At 46.3% G+C, this 27,350-nt stretch overlaps 2 protein-coding genes across 6 annotated transcripts in view; both read left to right on the forward strand.

Annotated features, from left to right (window-relative positions):
• The window catches only part of NKTR (natural killer cell triggering receptor), a 37,811-nt gene extending 32,772 nt beyond the window's left edge, over positions 1–5,039 (forward strand). For 4 of the 5 annotated variants that reach the window (XM_082192154.1, XM_082192153.1, XM_082192156.1 and 1 more), the window contains 4 exons: positions 709–804; positions 1,056–1,115; positions 1,454–1,558; positions 3,683–5,039. In XM_082192154.1, coding sequence (XP_082048280.1) covers positions 709–804; positions 1,056–1,115; positions 1,454–1,558; positions 3,683–3,761 — 340 coding nt within the window. In that variant the 3' untranslated portion in view covers positions 3,762–5,039. The remainder of the gene's footprint in view (positions 1–708; positions 805–1,055; positions 1,116–1,453; positions 1,559–3,682) is intronic. The other variant, XM_082192155.1, reaches the window with a different exon arrangement.
• Positions 5,040–16,345: 11,306 nt separating this feature from the next.
• The window catches only part of ZBTB47 (zinc finger and BTB domain containing 47), a 52,357-nt gene continuing 41,352 nt past the window's right edge, over positions 16,346–27,350 (forward strand). Inside the window, exon 1 of the mRNA XM_082192311.1 lies at positions 16,346–16,689. Within this exon, the coding sequence (XP_082048437.1) occupies positions 16,687–16,689 (3 nt within the window). The 5' untranslated portion in view covers positions 16,346–16,686. The remainder of the gene's footprint in view (positions 16,690–27,350) is intronic.

A 27,350-nucleotide genomic window follows, 5' to 3' on the forward strand; every position in this document is an offset into this window, starting at 1 on the left:
TTATTTATCTACTTGCACTTTGATGTGCTTTCGAACTGCTAGGTTGGCAGGAGCAGGGATCAGCAAGTCCTAGGGGCTGGTTTAACCCACAGCGCCACCCGCGTCCCAACAATTGTTAGTAAAAACAATTAAATCGTTCAGAAAACTAGAACCTGCAAGAAACCGATACCATGTCAGCATTGTAGGTATCTGCGTTGTTGTTGTTTAGTCGTCTTAGTCATGTTCGACTCTCCGTAACCCCATGAACCAGAGCATGCTTTGGAAACTCCCCCCTTCTTCTCAAAGCTTCTCCTTTTTTTATGTCCATGGAGTTTTCTTGGCAAAAGACTGGAGTGGATTGCCAGTTCCTTCTCCAGGTGGATCACATTTAGTCTAAACTCTCCGCTGTGACCTGCCCGTCTTGGGTAGCCCTGCACGGCATAGCTCATAGCTTCTCTGAGTTATTCAAGCCCCTTCGCCACGACAAGGCAGTGATCCATGAAGGGGAGGTATCTGCGTAGGCTTGTGCAAACAAAAATGTTTTTAGCATGTGTCGAAAAGAGTGCAGTGAAGGCTCCTTCCTGATACCCATAGGCTATTTCAATGTTCCTTGCTCAATGGGGCTAGCCTATTGGTCACTATCTGCTCCGAAAACCATAAAACGAACCCCTGTGAATAGCTGGGCTTTACTTTGCACAGCTTTTAAGTATATGCACTTGAAATCTCTAGGTCACGGAGTTACACGCGAAGCCGGAGCAGAGGATGGTACAGCAGGGGCCATTCAAGAAGTCGAAGTAGTTCTTACGACAGTTGCAGGAGTCACAGGTTAGTACCAGCAAAAGGGAAGGGGAAGTGCTGGAGAGAAGAGAATAAATTCCTGCAAAAATCTGCTTGAAGCCTCGTTTGGTTTCTTACCAGAGGCACTCTGTAGATTTAGTATGGTTTAAAAATAAACACATATTTTGTCACTTGGGGAAATAGTTATAACTGGCTTTAATGCAAAATAAGCAAGCACAATACCAGGACATCTTTCTTACAGTTTAAAAATGTCATGTCATTCTTTTCTTGTTTAATAGTCGCACTTATAGTAGAAGTCGGTCCAGAAGCAGCTCTTACGATCACCACAGTCGATCAAGGTATGCTAAGAGATCATTTTTTAAATATGACTCCAGTATATAATGGGTTAGTAACAGCAAATTTAAATGATGCATTGATAATAAGGTGCTGTGGCTTACTTTTCTAAACAGGCTTTTTTTACTTCAAAATTGAAAGAGAATAATGGAAAACATAGCTACATTGAATGGGTGCCTTTTATAGATATATTTTTTTTGAGTTTAGTTTTTAATTCTCTAGCATATTGTATTTATCCAGATATATTTTCTGTGAATAAGAAAGCTTTGATGCCTCTAAGTTTATTGAGGGAGATTCAGTGTTAAACAAAGTAAGCCATTGCTTGGTTTTTCACCCATAAAAGCAGGTCCTATACCTATGACAGTTACTACAGCAGGAGCCGTAGCCGAAGTAGAAGCAAAAGGAGTGACAGTTACCACAGATCTCGCAGTTATGACAGACGGTCCAGGTATGTGGTTTTTGGCAGCTAGACTGAGGAACTTACTATAGACAAATGCAAATGTCATTTGCCTCTCACCTTCTCTGTTCAAACTACTTGTGTCCCTAGCAGTAATGTGAACCGTTTACGTATCTTGTGCAGTTGCCAAAATTCAACAAAAATAGGAGCGACCCAAGGGCTCCAAACATAATTATTATATAAAACAAAACAATATAAATCAGAGTACAGTAAAATATTAAAAGTCCAAAACCATTAATAGTAGAGCAGTAGAGCAAAAGTAAAGTACCAAGGCAACATAGCTACCCAATACCAAAAGCCTGGTAGTGCCACAAGTTGTGTGTCACTGCAGAAAAGTTCTGTGTCTCATGCAAGCTTCGGCTACACGTGTGACAACAGCAGAACACAAAAGCAAGATCATTTCTAATTACCTTAACAGGCGAGCTGTTTCCTATTAGAAGAGGTGTTCCTTGTCACCTGAACTCAAGTCATTTAGGGCTTTGGCGGTAATAAGCGCCTCAGACTGTACCCAAAAACTAGTAATGTGATCACATGTTCCACTGTGAAGCCAGTGTGATCACATATTCCAGTGACAACAGTTTGAAGTGTCCAAACACTTCACACTTCAGAATGCCTCACCTAGTAGAGTGTATTACAAGTAAGCCACTCTGCATCTAACCAAGGCTTGTGCAGCAGTGGCCATATCTACTTTCTCCAGAAACCATAGTGGTGGAAAGGTGCTTCTAGCTACAACTACCATGTTGCACCCCAGGGGATCCCAGGCTACACACGTGATCAAAATAGCCAAAACAGATCAACTCTCCTATTGAACAAAGGCACGTCTGTCTTGTCCCAATTAGATTTCAGTTTGTTAGCCCACATCTAATCCATAACGGATTCAGAACTTACTCTGCCTCGCTGGACTCATAGAGGAACAAAGAACTAGGTTATTACATTTGATTTTTATTGGTAAGCTAGAACACGCAGCAAAATAGGTTACCTTTGGTGACAGCTGTTGAACTTCAGAGGTGACACAAGTGTCTCTTCATATTCTGTCTAAGTGTTTCTGAGAACACCTGATCACTGCTTTTTATTCCCAGTAGTGGGTCCTGATGTGTAGTTTTCCATTAACAACCTTGATAGGTGTTAGATCTCATTATGGTGCCAACGCGTCAGCTTTCCACCACATTGCCTGAAAAGGTGTAATTGCCCTATGTTTGGGTGTTGAAGAAAATCAATATTTTAAAAATTGTCCCTTCTTACTCTCTTACGCCAGGCTTTTTGTTCTGTTACCTCTTTTTTACGATGCTTTGAATCAAAGTAGGTGTTGGCTGTGTACCAAGTTAGGTGGTAGGTTCAAAACTGGCCAAAGACAACCTGGGTGGGGAGAGTCCTGAAATATACCTCTACTTAGAGTACCGTATTTTTCGCTCTATAGGACGCACTTTTTCCCCTCCAAAAATGAAGGGGAAATGTGTGTGCGTCCTATGGGGCGAATGCAGGCTTCGCGGCGACGCGCCTGTCCTGGAAGCCGGAGGAGGAACAGAAGGGTCTCCTTCTGTTCCTTCTCCAGCTTCGCTGAAGGGCGCTGCGCCTTCTCCCTCTCTGCGCAGCACCTTTCCTGTGAAGGAGGGGCGCTGCGCAGAGAGAGAGAAGGCGCAGCGCCCCTTCAGCGACGTGTCTGTCCTGGCTTCTGCTTTAGCCCTGCGCAGCCTCTTTGGGCAGGCGGAGCCTACATCCCGCTGCCCTGAAGAGGCTTGGCGCGGTTACCCCAGAAGCCAGAACAGCCACACGGTATCCCAGAAGCCAGATCCCTCTTGCTGTTCTGGCTTCTGGGGTTCAGAATAATTTTTTCTAGTTTTCCGGCTCCCAAAACTAGGTGCGCCCTATGGTCCGGTGCGCCCTATGGTGCGAAAAATACGGTAGTCGAACTTTCATCCATTTGAGAGTTTGAGAAAATCCATGCTTGAAATAAGCAAGATTTTGTGGGGGGAAAGCATATTTAACATAATGAAATGTATTTCATTTCCTTGCCATGCCACTCTGCTCGCAGTGGGGACTGCTGCAGAATTTTGTACTTGAAAATGTGACACTTCAGCGGTGTGTGTGTCTTGTGTCTTGGCTTTTTCCCCCTAGATCCTACGGCTCAGACAGCGAAAGTGACCGCAGTTATTCTAACAACCGAAGCCCCAGTGAAAGCAGCAGATACAGCTGAAAGCCATAACCATTGGAAATACGGATTGTATTTAACAGGGGTTTCCCCCCATCAGTACTGTGCAGACCCCTTTTTCTCAGTATTCCCAAGTAAAACTGACAGATGCCTAGTGAGGTGAGGCCTTAACAACTTCTGAGCACAACTTTTTCATATGCTGTCTTCTGAACCCTGGAGTTAGATTTATCAATCATGAGAGATTTGGATTTGCAGATATCCTTATGTATTGAGAGAGACCTGATGTGTCAGAGTTACCTTTTGGGACTAACAAATGGCTTCTAGCCTTTTCTCAAAAATACGCTGGCAGCCATGAGACTAAGGAGGAGGAGGAGGAGGAGAATACTGTTCCAAGGCTACCTTCTTTGTAGTTACCTAAAAAGCTTGTATTATTTCAGTGGTGATCTGGTATAAGCCTTTACACGAGCGGAGGTGGATAAAAAGATTTAAGGCAGGTATTTCTGTCTTTCTGCAGTACAATATGTAATAGGTTCAGGTGCAAAGCTTTGCATCTCTTTCTTGGAAAAAGTTAAAAAAATGTATAAAGGTGTATGTTAAGCCTCAAAAGATGGTAGCCTAGACTAGAGTTCTATTTCAATTCTGTATCCATGCTATAAGAATGTAGGAATAATGTTGCACCCTGGATTTGTAAAAGCCGACCTAAAGAGCCTTTGACATTCTTAGTCATGTCTTTGAACACTGGGAATAGTTTCCGTGGGGGCTTTCTGACCACCCTCCCTTCAGTGAATGAGACTTGTACAAGATAATTTGGTGTTTGATTTTTCTCACTGGCTTCAGAATACCACAAGGTATTTATACTGTTAAGATTTTATACTGTAGCAAAGGAAGACATGGGAGTTCATTTTCAGTGTTCAGCACCAAAAGGAGTCTCAATAGCGACAGCAAACTGTTTGTAAATGGGTTTACAAACACTCATTTTCAATTCAAAAGCACTGTATTTCTTCCAGTGCTTTGATTCAGCAGTTAAAGAATTGTTTGTAAATGAACATTTCAGTGTAAACAAATTTTCATATGAAATAGCGATGTTTTCTAACAGCAGAACTAGCCCTTCTGATAACTGGGTGTGACAGCAGAGGGGAAAATGCTGTCTGTAACTGTAGTCGTGATACTGAATTTAACTTTCTATTATTTTGAAATGCTGTACATTTCTTAAATGTTCTCAAATCTGGGTTTGTTTGTTTTTTGTCAAGAGCTAACAGCTGTACATTTGAAAATGTGATTCTCCCCCCCCCCCCATTGCAATTAAAAATATAAACCATTTAAGTATATTGGATATTGGTTATTTGGTGCTCATCAAACTCATGGCATCCTCCATTACCTCAAATGCAAACCTGGGTTGATAGAACTGAGATTGTTTTCAAGCTTTTTCGACTTACAGAGATTGGGTTACATCAGTTATTTATTTCAGTCATTTAATTCAAACCAACTATTTAATATATTTAAATAATAATTGTCAACTTGGCCTATATGTCAATGGCAAAACAACTATTTTATTTATTATTTTGTTGGCTGCAAACGTGTTTTAATTGCTATAAATCCCTATACTAATACTCATGTTGAGCATACTGAAAAGGTAAGTATCTAATCGTCCCAGTTAGCCTCCACATATCTTGAGCAATCACTGAGTATGGTGTTGCTTCTCGCTGTAGATCATTATCTGCAAGACTTAGCTCAGTGCAGATCCTTGGCAACTCGTGAACAAGGGTGTTTGTGAGGGCATTTAGCGGGGGAGGCTCAGATTTCTGTCTCTTGGTTGTCCATTGTAAGAGTCTAACCGCTGGAGGAATGTGATGCACAGAAGTCGGATCAGGCCTCCGGGCCTTAGTTTGCCTACCCATGTCATGAGCCATGAAACTTGACATGAGCCAACAGTGTGACGCGGCAGCTAAAAAAGCCAATGCAATTCTGGGCTGCATCAATAGGAGTATAGGATCTAGATCAAGGGAAGTAATAGTGCCACTGTATTCTGCTCTGGTCAGACCTCACCTGGAGTACTGTGTCCAGTTCTGGGCACCACAATTCAAGAAGGACACCGACAAACTGGAACGTGTCCAGAGGAGGGCAACCAAAATGGTCAAAGGCCTGGAAACGATGCCTTATGAGGAACGGCTAAGGGAGCTGGGCATGTTTAGCCTGGAGAAGAGGAGGTTAAGGGGTGATATGATAGCCATGTTCAAATATATAAAAGGATGTCAATTAGAGGAGGGAGAAAGGTTGTTTTCTGCTGCTCCGGAGAAGCGGACACGGAGCAATGGATCCAAACTACAAGAAAGAAGATTCCACCTAAACTTTAGGAAGAACTTCCTGACAGTAAGAGCTGTTCGACAGTGGAATTTGCTGCCAAGGAGTGTGGTGGAGTCTCCTACTTTGGAGGTCTTTAAGCAGAGGCTTGACAACCATATGTCAGGAGTGCTCTGATGGTGTTTCCTGCTTGGCAGGGGGTTGGACTCGATGGCCCTTGTGGTCTCTTCCAACTCTATGATTCTATGATCTTGAGCAATCACTGAGTATGGTGTTGCTTCTCGCTGTAAATCATTATCTGCAAGACTTAGCTCAGTGCAGATCCTGGGAACTCGCGTACAAGGGTGTTTGGGAGGGCATTTAGCGGGGGAGGCCCAGATTTCTGTCTCTTGGTTGTCCATTGTAAGAGTCTAACCGCTGGAGGAATGTGATGCACAGAAGTCAGATTAGGCCTCCGGGCCTTAGTTTGCCTACCCATGTCTTAGAAGCAGCATAAGGATATGTGGTCAGAAGGGAAATGGGAGACTCCAGCATTTTTGCCCGTAACTGAATGCACCAAAGGTGTGCTTTAGATCCCAGCCCTTCATCATGAGATCTCGGGGTGCTTCACGGGATAAAATGCAAGATACAAACACAAGTAAATAATTAAAACATATAAACGCTACCAGCAGAATCCAATCTTCTTGTCCTTCCGAGTACCCACTGTTTCCCCTTTGCTAGATCTAGTAATCCTGCTATCAGCAGCTGTCATCCTCCAACAGCAAGCTAGATAAGGAACCACACTACAGTATAAGCAACCGCACTGGAAAGGCAGAGCTGTTTTATATGCCATGTGGAACAGGATGTTAGGCCAAGGTGGTCAGATTCTGGTGGTACCACTTCAGTCACCAGCTGGAGGATTGTATTTTTGAATGCTCCCATGCCTGTAGTAAAGCACCAACATCGGAAAATGAGGTTCGTCTAGCGCAGGAGTTGGGAACCTGTGGCCTTACGAAATTGTTAGACTCCTGAGTCTCATCAACCCCAATCAGCATGGCTCCAAACCTTTTCTTAATGTGCTAGATGATTGCGGTTGGTGCTTTTTAAAATGATAATAAAAACTGCAGAAGTAAAACCCACCACCACAATCTGGCCTGAACGCCAGGTTTTCCAAGTTCTCAGCTGATGTTTACAAGCACAGTGTGGCAGAACTTTAAGCTTTCAGCCAGGGTTCCACATGGTTGGCTTGCTTTAATAATTCTGCACCACACCTGGTTGCCTTAGTCATTTGCTCTTTTATTCTGAATGTAGCCTGGTGGATCTGATCGTGAGGGTGGAAAAATGTGCATGCTCCATATGGCACGTCCCTCATTCTCCAAAGCACTTCTCAAATCCGTTGAAAGCTTCTGCCCGCAAATGAAATATTCAGTGTGGATTTGAACAAGCCTTGTTATGCTGTTCAATAACCAAGCAGCACTGTACAATGTCTCATCTGCGTTTGTTTGTTGAGGTTTGGGGCCTTTCTGCTTTTCCCAAGAGCAGCCCATATGCTAGCTGAAACTATTTAACATGCATTCTCCTTCCCAGAGTGGTTATGTGGAGAGCCTGTATGGTGTAAGTGTTCAAGAGTGCTTGGAAAAGGTCCAAGGAAACCCAGATTAAAATCCCAACTCAGGCACAAAACTTCCTGGGTGACCTTGGGCCAAATGCCATTTCTCAATACATCTCAGGGATGTTTTGCATGCAATAGATCCCAGGTTCAGTCCCTGGCATCTTAAAGTAGGATTGGGAAAGATTCTTACCTGAATCTTAGAGGTAGCCACCTGTCGGCGTACAGCAGGGGTGAGGAGCTTGTGTCCCTCCAGATATTGCTGGATTACAATGCCACAATGCCTTCCACATATGCTGCATCAGGAAGATTTTGGGCATCACGTGGCAGGACAGAGTCTCAAACAGATGTGCTCCCGAAAGCCTACCTTCCCAGCATGTTTGCACTCCTCTCTCAGTGACACCTATGTTGGCTTGGTCATGTTCACAGAATGGAAGACAGCAGGATCCCCCAAAGATGTGCTTTATGGGGAGCTGGCTTCGGGCACCAGGCCCATTGGCAGACCAACTCTGTTTAACATAGATGTCTTCAAATGTATAGGACGTGGGTGGCGCTGTGGGTTAAACCACAGTGCCTACGACTTGCCGATCAGAAGGTCAGCGGTTCGAATCCCCGTGATGGCGTGAGCTCCCGTTGCTCTGTCCCAGCTCCTGCCCACCTAGCAGTTCGAAAGCACAAAGTGCAAGTAGATAAATAGGTACCACTCCAGCGGGAAGGTAAACGGCGTTTCCGTGCGCTGCTCTGGTTCGCCAGAAGCGGCTTAGTCATGCTGGCCACATGACCCGGAAGCTGTACGCAGACCACGTTGCTTGTCTGAAAAAATATGTGTCCTTTTAAAAAAAACCACACACAGTATGCTTGCATGAGGTATGCATATAATCACCAACAAACCAACCAGAAAGTGGAACAGTCCCATCTCCTTGCACCTTTAGGGAGCCTCGAAAGAACGGAGTGTGCCGTAAGAAGTAAATAAAATTCCCTGCGAGATCAAAGTGCCTCCCTTGCCCACAGGCAAAGGTGCTGTTCTCATCTTCTGCCTTCCCACCACCTGCTGTAATTGTGCTGGGTCTGTGTGTCTTGGATATCGGCAGTTTCGCAAGCATAGATAATAAGGATTTAGGAAAATAAATTAGGCAGGGGAGGGAGCTCTGGAACTTGTATTCGCTTCTAGGACAATGTCTTGGCTGCGTACCTGGAGCCTGCTGTTTCCAGCAACTGGTTGGTACATCTCCGTATAGCTGCCAAAAGTAATGTGTACAGTAACTAGGACGCAGGCTGTTGTTTTTCCTGAATGTGGGGAAAGAAAGGAAACTCCTTACATGATCGTTTTATCTGTTGTGAGCAAAGGGTGGCTTTCATGCAGGCAATTGCTTTATTGTGCTAGGAGTGCTCAATTATGGAGAGTTCCCAGTAGCATGTGTGTTGCTTAGAAAAGGCATTGTCCTCCGTGTTTCACCTCCAATATTCTTCTCGATTAGGAGACTAGTAAAAGGAAGTAGCTGGAGGGACAAACCAAATCAAATCCCCTCTCTCTCCTCTGCTGCCTCTGGGTAGTAGAGTGGCCGCCTTTCTTTAAAAGTTGCCTGGCGCAGGTCAGGCCTGGAGAATATAAATAAAAATATAATAAAATTATTTTTATTTATACCCTGCCCTCCCCATCCAAGACCGGGCTCAGGGCGGCAAACACCCGATATAAAAACAAATGGATTGAAATACAACTTAAAAACAGGATTAAAATACAACATTAAAACAATAAAACATTAAAATACAGCCTCATTTCAGTGGAAACTCAAATCAAAAACTTTTGGGGGGATGAAAACTTCAAGTCTTCACCAAGGCTAACATGGTTGTTGTTGTTTAGTCGTGTCCGACTCTTCGTGACCCTATGGACCAGAGCACGCCAGGCACTTCTGTCTTCCACTGCCTCCCACAGTTTAGTCAAACTCATGCTGGTAGCTTCGAGAACACTATCCAACCATCTCGTCCTCTGTCGTGCCCTTCTCCTTGTGCCCTCCATCTTTCCCAACATCAGGGTCTTTTCCAGGGAGTCTTCTCTTCTCATGAGGTGGCCAAAGTATTGGAGCCTCAGCTTCAGGATCTGTCCTTCCAGTGAGCACTCAGGGCTGATTTCCTTCAGAATGGAGAGGTTTGATCTTCTTGCAGTCCATGGGACTCTCAGAGTCTCCTCCAGCACCAGAATTCAAAAGCATCCATTCTTCATTGATCAGCCTTCTTTATGGTCCAGCTCTCACTTCTATACATCACTACTGGGAAAACCATAGCTTGAACTATATGGACCTTTGTTGGCAAGGTGATGTCTCTGCTTTTTAAGATGCTGTCTAGGTTTGTCATTGCTTTTCTCCCAAGAAGCAGGCGCCTTTTAATTTCATGATTACTGTCACCATCTGCAGTGATCATGGAGCCCAAGAAAGTAAAATCTCTCACTGCCTCCATTTCTTCCCCTTCTATTTGCCAGGAGGTGATGGGCCCAGTGGCCATGATCTTCGTTTTTTTTGATGTTGAGTTTCAGACCATATTTTGCGCTCTCCTCTTTCACCCTCATTAAAAGGTTCTTTAATTCCTCCTCACTTTCTGCCATCAAGGTTGTGTCATCTGCATATCTGAGGTTGTTGATGTGGAACATGCAGCCTCCCAGATGTTATTGTACTCCATTTCCAGTCAGCATTTATTTATTCTTACTTGTTTTGTTGCATTTCTACCCCACCATTTTCACCAAGGAAAGGAGCTCAAGGTAGAGCATGTGGTTCTCCCCCGCTCCTCATTTAATCCCCACAACAACCCTGTGAGGTAGGTCAGCCCAGGGCCACCCAGTGATCTTCATGGCCTAGTGGAGAATTGAACCCTGGTCTCCCAGGTGGAGTTAGGGATGGTGAGAGTCACAGTCCAACAACATCCAAATACCACCAGGTTCCACACCCTTGGGCTACACCATGGGTAGGCAAACTAAGACCCGGGGGCCGGATCCGGCCCAATCGCCTTTTAAATCCGGCCCACGGACGGTCTGGGAATCAGCGTGTTTTTACACAAGTAGAATGTGTCCTTTTAGTTAAAATGCATCCCTGGGTTATTTGTGGTGCCTGCCTGGTGTTTTTACATGAGTAGAATGCGTGCTTTTATTTAAAATGCACCTCTGGGTTATTTGTGGGGCATCGGAATTCATTCATATGGTGTTTTTTTTTCAAAATACAGTCCAGCCCCCCACAAAGTCTGAGGGACAGTGGACCGGCCCCCTGATGAAAAAGTTTGCTGACCCCTGGGCTACACCATCTCTTTCCAGCTAACCTTTCCATCTGTGATTTCCTTGCACCTCAAGCATGGGACCTGTGTGGTTTCATAATGCTAGCAATTTCCCCTTGCTTCATGTGGACATTCTGGTTTCGTTCCCTGAGTAGCTGCCAGCTGGAGTGTTGGCAAGCGTTCTATGCCACACCATGGGTTCAGCCGATCGGTGCCAAATTCTTAACTGCCACGAGTGCAATGCAATAGAGAACGATGATGCCCAACGAATGCCTGGCATGTGCCCGTAGATATTTAGGGCAGGCTATGGCCTGTTCAGACAAAACTGGTTCCTCTGGATGATTCTGCAGGAGGAATTGGGAAGAGGAAACAGCCCATGGCCTTCCTTGCTCAGAGACATCTAAAAGCAGTGCACACTGATTACATCATCAGCATGTGACAGAACCTGGAGACCCCTGGGCAGGCCTATCAAGGTACGCAGAGGGTATTGCGGAATTACATACCCTCCAAGATTTCTCTGATGAAAATAGGGATGCCCTGCTCCATTATTATTATTATTATTATTATTATTATTATTATTATTAATTTATTAATTATTATTATTATTATTATTATTATTATTATTATTATTAATGCCCCAGCCACTCTGAGCAACTTCCAACATATATAAAACTATAATTAAACATTAAACATCCACAAGCTTCCCTATACAGAACTGCCTTCAGATGTCTTCTAAAGCAGGCATAGGCAAACTCGGCCCTCCAGATGTTTTGGGACTATAATTCCCATCATCCCTGACCACTGGGCCTGTTAGCTAGGGATGATGGGAGTTGTAGTCCCAAAACATCTGGAGGGCCGAGTTTGCCTATGCCTCTTCTAAAAGTTGTATATCTCCTTGGCTCAGGGAGGGTTTCTGAAATACTTCCCCCTCAAATCAGAAAAGCCTGCCTTCTCTGTGTTTGGACAGGAGGTGGAGAGGTTCATTTTGATCCAGCGGATCAGTAGGGATGGGGAAGAAATCCAATCTGCTCACTTTCAAAGGCGAATCTAGCTAATTTGCACTTCCCAGAACAACGCATAAAGCGAAACACAGCCATCTTTCAAAGGGCAGACTTCCCTGAAATTTGCAACGCAGTTCTCCAGTCAAGTAATTGGTATAAAAAATGCATATATACTAAAGTGAAGCATGTGTAGAAATGTTTACTAATTTTTGCCTAGACATTTTGGCAAAGCTATTTGCCCAATACAACAGATTTTGAGTGTTATTTTTACTAGTGCACCAAAAACGTGTCATACTGGGGAAATTGCTTTGCAAACATGATTGTGTTAGGCAAAGCTGCATACAAAAAAATATGTCTTATCTGGAGAAACTTGCACAAAATGAGTGATGATGATGATTACAAACCGATGTGGAAAATGAGGAGCTGAATTTAGGATTAGGAAAACGAGAAAGTGAATTTGACAGGTTGGCCCATCCCTAGTCATCAGAAGGGAATCTCCAGATCCACAACAATATCGTATTTGCATACTGTGCCATAAGCACTCTCTGATTTTTTTGTTTCCAATGCCCACGGAAGTTTTGACAGCAGCAGGTCATGAGGCTGGCTGGCTTCCTTGCCAAGTATTTAGAAAAACTATAGTTTGTTTCTTTACTCTTTTTTAAAAATTGAGACAGGCATCTGAAAAGCCGGTGCAGCTTTTCAGCCCCCGAGGAAAGACAACAAGGATAGAATTTTAAGCGTGGGGAGGTGGAAACGGGAGGCAGGATAAATACCAGGCTTGTGTCAAATGCCTTTGCAGAGGGCAGCAAACATCTGGAACGGGTTACTGCACAAGGCAGCTGAAGCTGAATGGAAATGAGGACCAGATGTCCAGCAGTCCTGTTTATGGATGGGCAGTGATTCCACAGTGCTCAATACTGACCTCTGACGGGGCTGTGCAGAGGGTGAATTAAGACATATCTGGTGGGAATAGGGTGGGGAAAGTGGTTTATGAGGTATACTGCAAAATCATACAGCTACCCCCACCCCAAAAAACCCCCACCAGTTTGGAGGAAGCTGTCATCTAGCAATCGAGGCACCCTGACCTATAAAGATGGCAGACATGAGAAACAGCTGACCCAGTTGTTTAAAACCTGCAGCCTCTTAAACAACAGTCACCCTCATGCACACAGTTACTCATCCTGCAAATGGCTGTATGAGCAGGTTTTGCAAAAGGAGATTCTCCAGGAGAGGCAGTGGACCTCCAGCCCTCCAGCAGATGCATAGCTGTCAACTTACAGATTTGAAAATAAGGGACCAGCAGCCTCAAAAATAAGGGATCAGCAGCCAAAATAAGGGATTTTCCAAGGACAGGTATGTTCAACTTCTGAGCCCCTCCGAGCCCAAAGTGGAAAGCTCAGCCAGCAGCCAAATGAAGCCTCAAGCTGTGGTTCCCACAGCGCAGCAACCTGGCAAAGGGGATGCAGCAAGGAAAACCACCGTCACCTCTCCGCTGGGAAGCGCTGAGCAAAGGCGAGTCCCCAGGCAACGCGGCCGATTTGATTGGCACAAGGCATGCAAGCTCCACCCCCCAGTCGTTCTTAGACTCCTTATTGGGTGAGCAACGCAGCCAAGCAACACAGTTGAAGCCTCCCTCCTCCCTGGCCGGCAGGGAGGGAGGGAGAGGAGCTGCTTCCTTTGAAACCCGGGAAATTTAAGGGACATCATCAATAAGGGACAGCAGCGGGACACAGCGCTGGGATAAGGGACTTTCCCGCCAAATAAGGGACGGTTGACAGCTATGAGCAGATGTTGGGCTCTCATCTCTCATCAGGGATGACAGGAGTTGTAGTCCGGCAATTGCATGCAAAGACAGGCCCTGGCTAGAATGTCATCATTCTTCCAGTCACCTTGTCCTGGACCTGCCTGGCATTTATTTTTAAGTATTGTTTATTATCATTAGACTAGCTGGGTTTCCATTGTATCATATGTTGAAAACTCTCTCTCTTTCTCGCGCTCTCTCTCTCTCACACACACACTGTTGTCTCCCCCCAAAAGTCCAGCCACATACATTATGATTCAGAAATCGGGCAAATGTCCTGGAAAACCAGCAACAGAGGTTAAATAGTGCCAAACAAAATGCCTTTTAAAAAGCTCCAAAACTCAAAAAATCCTCAGTAACTTTGGGGTTTGTCAGGGGGGGAAAGCTCAATAGTTTGGGGGGGGGGGTTCCCTATAAAATGTTCAGCTACTTTCAGTGTGTCCTGGTTTTTCCTTTTTGAAATATAGCAACCCTTTTAAACCCTTTTAAACGCAGTGTAAGGTAGTCTCTATGGGAGTATACAGTGGTGCCTCGCAAGACGAAAAGAATCCGTTCTGTGATTCTCTTCGTCTAGCGGTTTTTTCGTCTTGTGAAGCAAGCCCATTGGCGGATTAGCGGATTAGCGCTATTAGCGGCTTTTAGCGGCTTATCGGCTTATTGGATCAGCTGATAAGCGGCTCAGCGGCTTAGAAAAAGGGGGGGGGAACCCGCAGGAACTCGCAAGACATTTTCGTCTTGCGAAGCAAGCCCATAGGAGATTCGTTTTGCGAAGAACCTCCAAAACGGAAAACTCTTTCGTCTAGCGAGTTTTCCGTCTTGCGAGGCATTCGTCTTGCGGGGCACCACTGTATTGTATTTAATTATGGGGTATCAGAGTTTGTCGGGGGCTAAACAGGCTGGGATAGCAGGCTTGTTGGTTTTGAATGTCTGATGTAGATTTTTTTCAGTTTTGTTGTTCTGTATGGGACAATGACAATAAAGATTATCCTATCCTAGTGTGTGCTGGCTGTGCTGCCCCCAGTCAGATTACCTGTGTCCCCCCACCCACCCACAAAGGACACCAGCCACCCTAGCTCCAGATAAATTTCTGCAGTCCATATGAAACTCCCATTCAACAAACAGGCTATTATGGGGGTTGGGGTGGGGGCACAGTGCAGCCCTGGTTAGAAGACAGCCAAAACGTCCTCTAGACCACCCTACCACACAAAAGGGGGGGGGGAAATCTCCCACACAACAGGAAAAGGCAACCAGCCCTCCATCGGCAAGCCAAGTTCAGTGGGAGCAAGCACCAGACACCCATGTCTGCCTCTGCAAAAAAATAAATAAATGTGGACTTGAACAGGCTTCCCACGTGCAACCTGACTCCTTCCACGGTGACTCTGTTCCAAGCCCTGCACACCCTGGACTTCCTCTTGGGTTAAATGTGCAGGGCATGCTCTTGCAGCCTTAAGAGGGGCTGCAAAATCGCATCACCAGCCACCTGCACTTTGCAGTTTTCCGGGGCAGGGCCAGATTTAGGTTTGATGAGGCCCTAAGCTACTGAAGGTAATGGGGCCCTTTATATGTCCAGCTGTCCTTTGTCAACCACAAATTGTCACTGGTTTTGTGTGTGTTGAATATATGCTATATGGTAATTTATGGCCCCAATAGGTATCTCAAGCCATTTGCACATAACAAAACATGTATTTTATCAACGTAATCATTGAACAGAAATATCATTAAGAAGAAGCATACAGTGGTACCTCACGTTAAGTACTTAATTCGTTCCGGAGGTCTGTTCTTAACCTGAAACTGTTCTTAACCTGAAGCACCACTTTAGCTAATGGGGCCTCCTGCTGCTGCCACGCCGCCGGAACACGATTTCTGTTCTCATCCTGAAGCAAAGTTCTTAACCCAAGGTAATATATCTGAGTTAGCGGAGTCTGTAACCTGAAGCGTCTGTAACCTGAAGCGTACGTAACCCCAAGTACCACTGTATCAATAGTGAAATACAGCCTTGTTTAGGGAAGCTTTTAATGTTTGATGCATTATTGTATTTTAATATTTTGTTGGAAGCTGCCCAGAGTGGCTGGGGAAGCCTGGCCAGATGGGCGAGGTATAAATAATAATAATAATAACAGTAGTAGTAGTAATTATATACAATTAAGAAGGAGTATATTAATAGAGAAATAATTATTAAGTTCTAACTTAAAATGATTGGGGCCCATTACTTACAATCATAGGAGCCTACACAACACAAAACACTGTTGCTGTATGTAGGTTTTATTTTATTTGTTTTTTAGCTTATATTTTGGAAATGCACATCCAGGTGTGTTTTTTCCTTTAATTTTTTTTTTTTTGCCCCCGTGAGTGCAGCACTAAGCTATAGCATAGCTGTCAACTTTTCCCTTTTCTTGCAAGGAATCCTATTCGGAATAAGGGAATTTCCCTTAAAAAGGGGGGGAAACGTTGGCAGCTATGTGCTATAGCTTGTTTAGCTTATATATAAATCCGGCCCTGGAAGGGGCGGCCACCCCTTTGCAGGCCGGCTGTTTGCTTGGGTGGGAGCGCGCCTTGCAAAAGTCCCTTTAAATTGGAGCGAGAGAGGGAGGAAAGGTCCGCGCGCAGGCGCACGGGAGGCGGCGCCTCCAATCAGCTGGGCCCGGCTTCTGGCATTGGCAGCGCGCTGCCAGGCTCGCCTGCCTCTTCCTCCGGGGCTGACAGGGCGATGGGGGGGCCGGAGTGAAGCCGCCGCCAAAGGGGCGGGCGGCGGGAGGGGAGGAGGAGCGGCAGCCAGCAAGCCAGAGGCAGCCGCGGCGGCGGAGGGGAGACGAGAGCGCAGGAGGCCCCCCCGCTGCAGCCCAGCAGAAGGAACCACTGCAGAGGAAAAGGGGGAAGGAGGAAAAAAAGGGAGAGGAGGAGAAAACCTTAAAGAAAAAGAAAGATCTAATCTGTCACATTCCAACATTTTCATGGAGATCACAACCCCCCAGCAAGTAGAGGAGCACCGGGGCTCAATTGACCGGAGACCCTCGCATCAAAATGGTACAGGATCCGATACTTTATTTCTCTCTCTTTTTCTGCCTTATTTCATTATTTATTTGGGGTCGACACAGTTGCTCTCCTTGCAAACTTGCCCCTCGATCGCTGCGATTATTCTGCCTCTCTTTCTCCCCAGCTGCCCCCCCCCCCGTTAGCATTTTTCTTACTTCTGTGTGTCCACAATTGCAAAGCGCAGATGTGCGCCAAGGTGGATCAGAAGGGGGTAGGGCTCTTTTTATTTTATTTTATTTGCATGCATAATTATATATCTAATATCTCCCCTGCATCTATAGGCTTTCTCCTTTTATTTTTTTGCAAGTGGGGGGCAGCCGAGATGTGCAGAGAGAGAGAGATGCTGGAAGAACGTACAATAGCTGTCTTGTTGCATGCGAAGAGTTAAAATTCCTTCATAGCTGGGCCGACGCTGTGGCGATGGATTAGCTCACCCCCCCAAATTGCAATCGTTACAAGTTGACGGGGCTGCTTGCAGTCGTATATAGCCATCGGAGGAAGCCTCGCCGGCTTGTTTTGCCTTTCTGGTGAACTCGGAGTGACATTCGTGTTTAGATGCATTGTCTAGGAGCTTTCAGGCAAAGTGTGGCTTCCGATGGGGTGGTGTCGGTTTAGGAAGAGAGAGAGAGGGAAAAAACCCATCTGCTTGGAGGTATTGAATTGCAAGAGGGTCGCTATAGGATTTGTGACAGTTTCCTCTCCCAGCAAGTCTGCTCAAGTTTGCATTGGTTTCGAGGGGGGGGGGATTCCGCCCCCTCCCCCATGCGACACTTCTCCCTTTTCTCCTTTTGCAGAAATGAAGGTGTGTTTCTGCGCTGGAAAGGTGGGAGACCTTACGTTTGCAATTGCGAGAAGGTGCCAGCTTAAAAGAGGGAGGGCTGGAGCCTTTTAATACACACACACACACACACACACCCCACACGGCTCAAGGGCAGGGACAAGATCAGGAATATACATTTTATTGGAAGTGATCTGGATGCTTGGGATGAGGGGCGCTGAAAGGGTTATCTGGCCACGAGAAACCATGGATTGCAAGGAAGGCCTACAGTCCTTCAGCAGTGCAGATCTTCTCAAGGAAGAAATCTTAACCATGGGTAGGATCCGGAACCAAAAGTTGTAATATGGATTTCTGGGTTTCGGTTGTGTGTGTGTGTAAGTTCTACATCTGGTTTGCGAATAGGGGTGGTGTTGTGGGTTTTTTTGGTGTGGAAAAGCTGCAATCCAAAACTCCCGATCTTCAGTCTTTGCATAGTTTGGCCTGCATCTTAGAGCTTGCTCCTCACGCAAACGCTTGTTCGCTCCACAATTGCAGCACTGTCAGGCTGGCTGGCATGTGTGAACAGACCATCGCAGGGCAGACAGAATTCTTGGGTCGTCTGGTGTCACTCGAAATAGCCTCAGTGGTTTAACCTCCTGGATTCAGCTTTCTAAGGTGCTAAAGACACACCTTTTTCTGCCCTGGCCTTGTGACACTTGAGGTGTGTGTTTTCAGGACCTGTTCCCGCGACTGTGATTTGTTTTAGCTGGTTCTTAATGCAGGGTTTCAAACTGTTCCAACCCGCCCTGGGATCCGCTGGTGAAGGAATAATGGTAATAGGAATAATGGGTGGGATTCGGCTAGCTAGTCCTGTAGGCTTCTGTGTGAGCAGGGCTTCCCCTCTGCTATGCACCCTTGAAATTGACTTGTGGGGGTAGAATTCTCCAAAACAGCATATGGAGAGAGGACAGTGGTTCAAATTTGCTAGGCGCATTTTGCACTTGGTGCGGGTGGTGCTGTGGGTTAAACCACACAGCCTAGGACTTGCTGATCAGAAGGTCGGCGGTTCGATTCCCCACGACGGGGTGAGCTCCCGTTGCTCGGTCCCTGCTCCTGCCAACCTAGCAGTTCGAAAGCACATCAAGGTGCAAGTAGATAAATAGGTACTGCTCCGGCAGGAAGGTAAATGGCGTTTCCGTGCGCTGCTCTGGTTCGCCAGAAGCGGCTTAGTCATGCTGGCCACATGACCCGAAAGCTGTACGCCGGCTCCCTCGGCCAATAAAGCGAGATGAGCGCCGCAACCCCAGAGTCGGTCATGACTGGACCAAATGGTCAGGGGTCCCTTTACCTTTACCTTTATTGGCCACTTGCGACCAAGTGAAGGTACCTGGGAGACAGGATGACACCTGATGTCTCCACGCTCTGGAGGTGCATGCCTGGGGAGCCCTGGATCTTGGCTCCCCCCCCCACACGAATACCCCATCCTGTAGAGTTCCATCTGTTCTATTTTATCTGTACCATCAGTAATGAATTTCAGGAACCGAAACGCTTTTTCCATGCAGCCTGAGAAGGAGCAGTGAACGATGTTATAGTCAATTGCTGTGGCTTGTCTTCACCCCACTCACCATTAATAAATAATAATAATAATAAAATTTATTTATACCCTGCCCTCCCCAGCCGAAGCTGGGCTCAGGGCGGCTAACAACAATCAAAATAATCCAACATTCTAAGAACCTTTCATTATGAAAATTAATTAAAATCAAATTGATGGCAACCATTAAACAAAATTCTGTGCAGATTGCCAGCGGAGGGGGTCAGGCTGCGCCCTGGCCAAAGGCCTGGTGGAACAGCTCTGTTTTGCAGGCCCTGCGAAAAGATGTCAGGTCCCGCAGGGCCCTAGTCTCTTGTGACAGAGCGTTCCACCAGATTGGAGCCGCGGCCGAGAAAGCCCTGGCTCTAGTTGAGGCCAGCCTAACCTCTCTGTGGCCTGGGATTTTCAGGATGTTTTTATTTGCAGACTGTAAGTTCTTCTGTGGGACATACCAGGAGAGGCGGTCCCGTAGGTACGAGGGTCCTAGGCCGTATAGGGCTTTAAAGGTTAAAACCAGCACCTTAAACCTGATCCTGTACTCCACCGGGAGCCAGTGCAGCTGGTATAGCACCGGATGAATGTGATCTCGCAGCGAAGACCCCATAAGGAGTCTCGCTGCGGCATTCTGCACCCGCTGGAGTTTCTGGGTCAGTCTCAAGGGCAGCCCCACGTAGAGCGAGTTACAATAATCCAGTCTGGAGGTGACCGTCGCGTGGATCACAGTGGCTAGGTCATTATGAATGGTCTGTGTCACCGTTAAGAAAAAGAGGCAGGAATAGGCCAATATATATGTGGACAGTTCCTGGGCAAAAGTGACTTTTCTTCTTTTAAGTTCTCAAAGTTCTAAACCTGGCCAGGGTTGTCCTCTGAACTAGCCAGATATTTAACTGTCAATCAGTCCATCACTTGAAAAATAAGACTTTAGAGCCACCTTGTCCCAAAATGGCAGCAGGGCATTCCATGTTGGCAACTGTAACATTGGTTTAAGGTAAACAGGTAAAGGACGCCTGGATGGTTGAGTCCAGTCAAAGGCAACAATGGGGTTGCGGCGCTTTATCATCTCGCTTTATTGGCAGAGGGAGCCGGCGTACAGCTTCCAGGTCATGTGGCCAGCAGGACTAAGCCGCTTCTGGCGAACTAGAGCAGCCCACGGAAACGCTGTTTACCTTCCTGACGCAGCAGTACCTATTTATCTACTTGCACTGGTGTACTTTCAAACTGCTAGGTTAGCAGGAGCTGGGACAGAGAGCCAGTGTGGTGTAGTGGTTAAGAGCAGTAGTCTCATAATCTGGTGAACCAGGTTCGCGTCTCCGCTCCTCCACATGCAGCTGCTGGGTGACCTTGGGCTAGTCACACTTCACTGAAGTCTCTCAGCCTCACTCACCTCACAGAGTGTTGGTTGTGAGGGAGGAAGGGAAAGGAGAATGTTAGCCGCTTTGAGACTCCTTCGAGTAGTGATAAAGTGGGATATCAAATCCAAACTCCTCCTCTTCTTCTTCAATGGGAGCTCACCCCGTCGTGGGGATTTGAACCTCCGGCCTTCCAATCAGCAAGCCCAAGAGGCTCAGAGGTTTAGACCACAGAGCCACCTTTGTCCCGTAGCTTATATATCTGAGTTTCTAACACTGGGAGGAGATGAGGGATTGTTTTGTCTAGATGGAAACAGCAGCATAATGTGACATTGAATTTCTCATCATCATCATAATTATTATTATTATTATGTGTGCTTGTGAATCACCCTGTAGAGCAAGAGTGAGAATCTCAGGCACAGGGGCCAAATGCATTCTCTGTGTCTGACCCTCGACACTCTGCCTGGGATTTTCTTCATCTCCCAAGCTGTGTCCTTGAAGTCGGATAATGCCTCTTGCTTGTTTGGACGGGAGGTGAAAGAGATGTGTGAAATAACTTCTTGTTTAGTCGTGTCCGACTCTTTGTGACCCCCTGGACCAGAGCATGCCAGGCACTCCTGTCTTCCACTGCCTCCCGCAGTTTGGTCAAACACATGCTGGTAGCTTCGTGAACACTGTCCCACCATCTCGTCCTCTGTCGTCCCCTTCTCCTTGTGCCCTCCATCTTTCCCAGCATCAGGGTCTTTTCCAGGGAGTCTTCTCTTCTCATGAGGTGGCCAAAGTCTGGGAGCCTCAGCTTCAGGATCTGTCCTTCCAGTGAGCACTCAGGGCTGATTTCCTTCAGAATGGAGAGGTTTGATCTTCTTGCAGTCCATGGGACTCTTAAGAGTCTCCTCCAGCACCATAACTCAAAAGCATCCATTCTTCGGCGATCAGCCAGATTCTATATGGTCCAGCTCTCACTTCCATACATTACTACTGGGAAAACCATAGCTTGAACTATACGGACCTTTGTTGGCAAGGTGATATCTCTGCTTTTTAAGATGCTGTCTAGGTGAAATAACTAGCTGACTGTGAAAAAGGTAAATTTTACATTTGCTGCCCCGCCCATTTCTGCCTCTGGCCCTGCCCACCACTGCCATGTGGCCCTTGAAACATTGCCTGGGAAGGAATGTGGGCCTCTGGCTGAAACAGGATCCCCACACATGCTGCAGAATCATGGATCCGGGAAGTATCCGAGTGTCTATACATGATTGAACTTTCCTTGGCTATGAGATGGAACCTCCCTCTGCAGGGATAGTATATCTTTGACTATATGGAGGTGCTGGAGGCCAAACAACAGGGAAATCTTCTTGACTTATTGCCTGGCTTCAACACTGGCATCCAAAAAACTCGGTGGTGGCACGGGCCCCTGTGCCTGTACTCACTTTGGGATTGGATCCAACAGGTGAAACCTTTCTGGGCTTGGAGAGTTAGTGATGGGAAAGATCTCCACCTGTTAGGTCCATGCCTGACACACCGTGGTTAACAGGAAATATGTCAGGAAAACAGGTGGCATCTCTACCTGGTTTAAGTAACACAGAAAACAAGGATTGTCTATGCAGCATTAAGATTTAGAAAAAAATAGTGGTTACAGCTGATAACAGTCTTAGCGTGACTCAGCTGTGGTTTTTCAGGGGGAAACTGATTGAAGCCATGGTAGGTCATATTGTGTGGATGCTGACTTTTAGAACCCTAAACTGCCTTGGCCCTATATACCTGAAGGTGCGTCTCCACCCCCATCGTTCAGCCCGGATCCTGAGGTCCAGCTCCGAGGACCTTTTGGCAGTTCCCTCACTGCAAGAAGTGAAGTTACAGGGAACCAGGCAGAGGGCCTTCTTGGTAGTAGCACCCATTCTGTGGAATGCCCTCTCATCAGCTGTCAAGGGGATGAATAATTATACAACTTTTAGAAGACATCTTAAGGCAGCCCTGTACGTGGAAGTTTTTAATGTTTGATGTTTTATTTCTGGCCTAGAAGATCAAACCTGTAAGGAAGGTCTGAAAGATCAGGGAAGAAGAAAAAGATTGGGCTGAGCGATAAAGCTTATCGATCACATTTGCCCAGGATAGGAAAAGCAGCAGATATAAACAAGACTTGGGCATTTCTGCTTCTCCAGTGCTTAACTTTGCTCTGCCTCTGTTCAGCTAGATTTTTAGGAAGACTAGGACATCTCCTCTTCAAGCCGCTATTGGACGGACATCTGTTGGAAATGCTTTATGGGCCTTGACTTGGAAGAGATGAGGACTATTTGTATTGAGATGGAACCCCCATGGACACTAATGGAAAATTTCCTCCCAGTGTAAATAAGTTTGGATGAGGGATTTTCTTCAGCACCGCAGCAGGGGAAGGAATTGCTTTTAACTCCCCCTTCTGACTGCTGGGGTCCCAATAATTATCAGGGGCCCCCTCCCAATCTGATGCTATTTGCAGATATTTATTTTTAATGTGCTCTTTCCATCAAGTTTACTTTCCATTGTAAAATGGATCCTCTGTATAGGAGGTGCAACAGTTGTGAGGCAAAACCAGCCTAAAGAAATAAGATTTAAGATTCTAAATGGCCTGGGACCAAGATGCCTCGGGGGAGTCTCAGATGTAGTTGGACTCCATCCAGGATGGCCAGGGACAATGAGAGTTATAGTCCAACGTCATCTTGGAGGACCACATCTAGGTTCTAAAAAGAGCCCCCACCTTGGAAAGACCACTTAAGTCCTGAGTGTAAATTAATTAACCGCATCACTGTTTTTCAGATCTGGGCCATGAGCAGCAGTCTGAGGTGAGCCAGGAACAAAGACCCATTGAACAAGTCACTAGTCAGGAGCAAGGATATAGAACCACATCAGAGTTCAGGAAGACCTTTTTGGCTCAAGCAAGGCTCAGTTCATACAGGAAGCCCTCTTATCCTACTTCCTGTCTTGGAAGATCCAATGGCCAGCCTGGGTGGGTGGAATCAGCCCAGGACCTGAAGGTCCTGAGAAGCTACCTCTTGTCATTCGGTGGTTTGTCATGTAGGGTAGTTGTCCACAAATCCTTGTAGCTCATGGCAAGTGTGTATATAGGCATGTAAAAGTATAGCATATGGGGGAAGAGCCTCAGGGATGAATCTGGTTCTCTGGGCATGTCCACACACCATGTTGTTCGCCCTCCTTGAGTGCTTTGGCCTGGGATGTGTCCTTCAACTGTGATATGGCTCTTCCTTGCTGGGATAGAGACCTGCGTAGGAACCAACAATGTGTGTGGCTAGAAAAGTAGCCTACTAAGCAAAGGTTAGGGTTCCATGCATTGCTGTGCCCAGTTTCATCTCTGTGGACACGTGGCCCTCGGAAGTTTGCCTGTAAAAGGATGAGGCTCTCAAGGCAGATTCCTGAATCCAACAAGCAAGCAGTTGTGTTGTAGAGGCCAGCTCATCAGACAGCCAAGATTGGTTGCCGTTCTCCACTGAATGCACACCTAATGGTGAATCCAGGTTATGTGACGCACCCATTTAGGTCTCATTCGGAGAGTTTGATTAGACTGAATCCCCAAGCCTTGTTTGTGGTCAGAAGTGGCACCTGTTTATTGGGCTGTGTGGGAATTTGAGCATATAGAACAAGGACCTGCCTTCAGAACTATGGCTGTGGAAGACTTCTCATCATCCCATGCTCTTTTGGGTCACTGCAAAAGTTGGTTTTGGGTGTCCATAGAAGGAGAACAAAAGATTGGCAATGTTTAGGTTTTATTGGTAGGGAGGCTTCTTCTAGTCTACTCATCCCTGTTTCATTGAGCGTCCGTCGCTCAAAAAGCAAGACTTCGCCAATACTGGCTTGCTTCTTCATTAGGCCTGATGTAGAGTAATGTGGTATTTTATTTTCTGGCTTTGTTATTGTTGTTGTTTTGTGGGGTGCAGTTGCTTCTTGGCTAAGCAAATAGAGGGGTATTTTTGGCCCTGGCAAAAAGGCTTCCCTCTTTCGGTTTTTACTTTTTCCTTTTGGTATGTCGATGTCAAAAGGTGCCAAATGTGTTTGTCCATTCAGAGCGGGAGTCAAGCATTGCAGGAAACATGTCTGTCCATTGGGCTGGCTGTTTCATATCCCCCATCCTTTCCAGGTCAGATCTGATTGGCTGCCCTATATCATGATGTCATCCTGTCCACTAAGTGATCCCTGTTTGGCTTAGGAGCACTGTCCCGAGGAGGACGGGCATCCCACTTTTTAAAAGCTGCCGGACCCCTGGCCAGTCAAAGAAAGAGCAGGCAGCGGATGATGGATTTGGGGGAGCATTTCTTCAATGTCTCTCCGCCCCCCCACCCAAAATCTCACAGGGCTCCAAATGAGTGAACACTAATGCAACCTACTAAAAATGCCAACAAAAAGCATTTGGTGAACATCAAACAATTACTTGCTTCATTGTGGGCGCCAGCTATAACCAACAGAGCATTTGTGCTGAATCTCACATTTAATTTTAGCAATAAAGGAGTTCTGTACTCTGCGGAACGAGGCATTAAGCTATGGCCACCCTCTCCCTTTTACTTGGGAGATAGAGAAAATGTGATTGTCCAGCTTCGCGATCACATAGTGCTCAAAGCAAAGCCCAGACGTGATCTAGTAATCTCTGCACCTGCCCTGTTAGGTTAGTATTGTCCCTGTATTGCAGGGTAGGGGACTTTCTCTATCCACAACCCCTTTCTTTCCCATGCCACCCCCAGATTTATTTTTTTACAGGCTTGACCAGATCATGTACACCCCTTTGTGGCTCTTACTGGGACTGGAGGGCACAAGGCCGTGGGCAGAAGTGGCAAGGGGAGCGCCAGTAGAGCCATTGTGGCTGCACAAGCACATCAAGGGAGGACGGCGGCTGCATGCATGGTAGAGACAGTGTGGTCTAGTGGTGAGACCAGGGTTTGAACCTCTACTGGGCCACAAAGCTCACTGCCTCTCAGCCTAAGCTGTTGTGTTGTTGTTGTTGATGATGATGATGATTTATTATGGTCAGAGACCAGCTTATAAAACACACTTGGGGGTACAATCCCAGAAGGAAAACAAACGTTTAAAACAATGTACAACAATAAATTTAAAATTTATAAACGCGATAAGCGTATAGACACTTAAAACTTTAAGATAAGCTACCGCGGAGAGATGACCCAGAGTCGCCCATGGAACTTGAGTTTGGGGATTTTCTTAACGAATGAGTTTGATTGTGTTGATTAAATGAGGAGCTGGAGAGCCGTCTCTGCCTCCTTCAGAGAAAAGTTAAATGTAAAGGTAAAGGGACCCCTGACCATTAGGTCCAGTCGTGACCGACTCTGGGGTTGTGGCACTCATCTCGCTTTATTGGCTGAGGGAGCCGGTGTGCAGCTTCCGGGTCATGTGGCCAGCATGACTAAGCCACTTCTGGCGAACTAGAGCAGCGCACAGAAACGCCGTTTACCTTCCTGCCAGAGCGGTACCTATTTATCTACTTGCACTTTCGACGTGCTTTCGAACTGCTAGGTTGGCAGGAGCAGGGACCGAGCAACGGGAGCTCACCCCGTCACGGGGATTCGAACCCCGACCTTCTGATCGGCAAGTCCTAGGCTCTGTGGTTTAACCCACAGCGCCACCCGCCTCCCCAGAGAAAAGTTGGGATGCCGTAAATAAACAGCCTATGTGTGTTTGCAATTGTGCCACCACATGGAGACCAGCTCTGCAACGAGTTATAGAGGTGAGTGGTGCAGAGGTGCATTTAGGAAGACTGTGTGTGTGTGTGTGTGTGTGTGTGTGTGTGTGTGTGTGGTGCTGTACAGCCGCTGCTTTGACGATGAGCCAAAAAGAGTTGCTGCGCTTCTGCATATTCCATCCCATTCCCAGTCAAGTGACAGCTTTGTGTTTGCACTGGGATTTTCTCTTCCCAAGGCAGGCAAGCTTACAGTGTAGGATTCTGTGTTCTTCAAGGTCCCCAGCAGTTACTGGACTACAACTCCCATCATCCCCAGCCAGCTTACCCAGTGGCCAAGGGGATGATGGGAACTGTAGTCCAACAACATCCAAGGGATCCAAGGCTCACCCAGACTGTCTCTGTCCCTTCCTTCGCAAAGGGGAAGGTGCTAAGTTAGGGACTCGGACCAGAGCTCTCGGGGACGGGACTGAAGAGTATCTCTGTTCATGCTCTGATGCGCTCAACCCTGGGGTGCCATAACTTTTGATAACAAACGGTGATCATCCTGGGTGTTTTCCTCTGAGCAACCTGTCCCCCATCAGTCATGCTGATAGGTTTCTTTCCAGCTGCCATTCAGACCTAACTTTTGCAAACAACAGATAATATCAGTTACAGATAGGTAGCTGTGTTGGTCTGCCATAGTCAAAATAAAAAAATTCCTTCCAGTGGCACCTTAAAGACCAACTAAGTTAGTTCTTGGTATGAGCTTTCGTGTGCATGCATACTTCTTCAGATACACTGAAACAGAAGTTGCCAGACCCTTCTATATAATGAGAAGGTGGGGAGGGGTATTACTCAGAAGGGTGGTGGGAATGGGAGATTGGCAGATAGCTGAGATGAGCCTGTTGACGACTCGTAACGACTACAATAGGTCTTACAGGAAAAGGCAAGGGGTGAGAAGGTGAAAAATGGCTTAGTCATGTATAATGAGATAAGAATCCAATGTCTCTGTTCAGACCAGGTCTCTCCATGGTTTTAAGTTTGGTAATGAGTTGCAATTCAGCAGCTTCTCTTTCCAGTCTATTTCTGAAATTCCTTTGTAGTAAAACAGCTACTTTGAGATCTTGTATAGAATGTCCTGGGAGATTGAAGTGTTCTCCTACTGGTTTCTCTGTTTTGTGATTCTTGATGTCAGATTTATGTCCGTTTATTCTTTGCCGTAAGGTTTGGCCTGTTTGTCCAATATAGAGAGCTGATAATATCGTAGGTGTGTTTCTGGACTGTACCATTCCCAAGTTCCAA

This window comes from Podarcis vaucheri, assembly GCF_965113315.1.
Source record: "Podarcis vaucheri genome assembly, chromosome: 12".
Classification (NCBI taxonomy): domain Eukaryota; kingdom Metazoa; phylum Chordata; class Lepidosauria; order Squamata; family Lacertidae; genus Podarcis; species Podarcis vaucheri.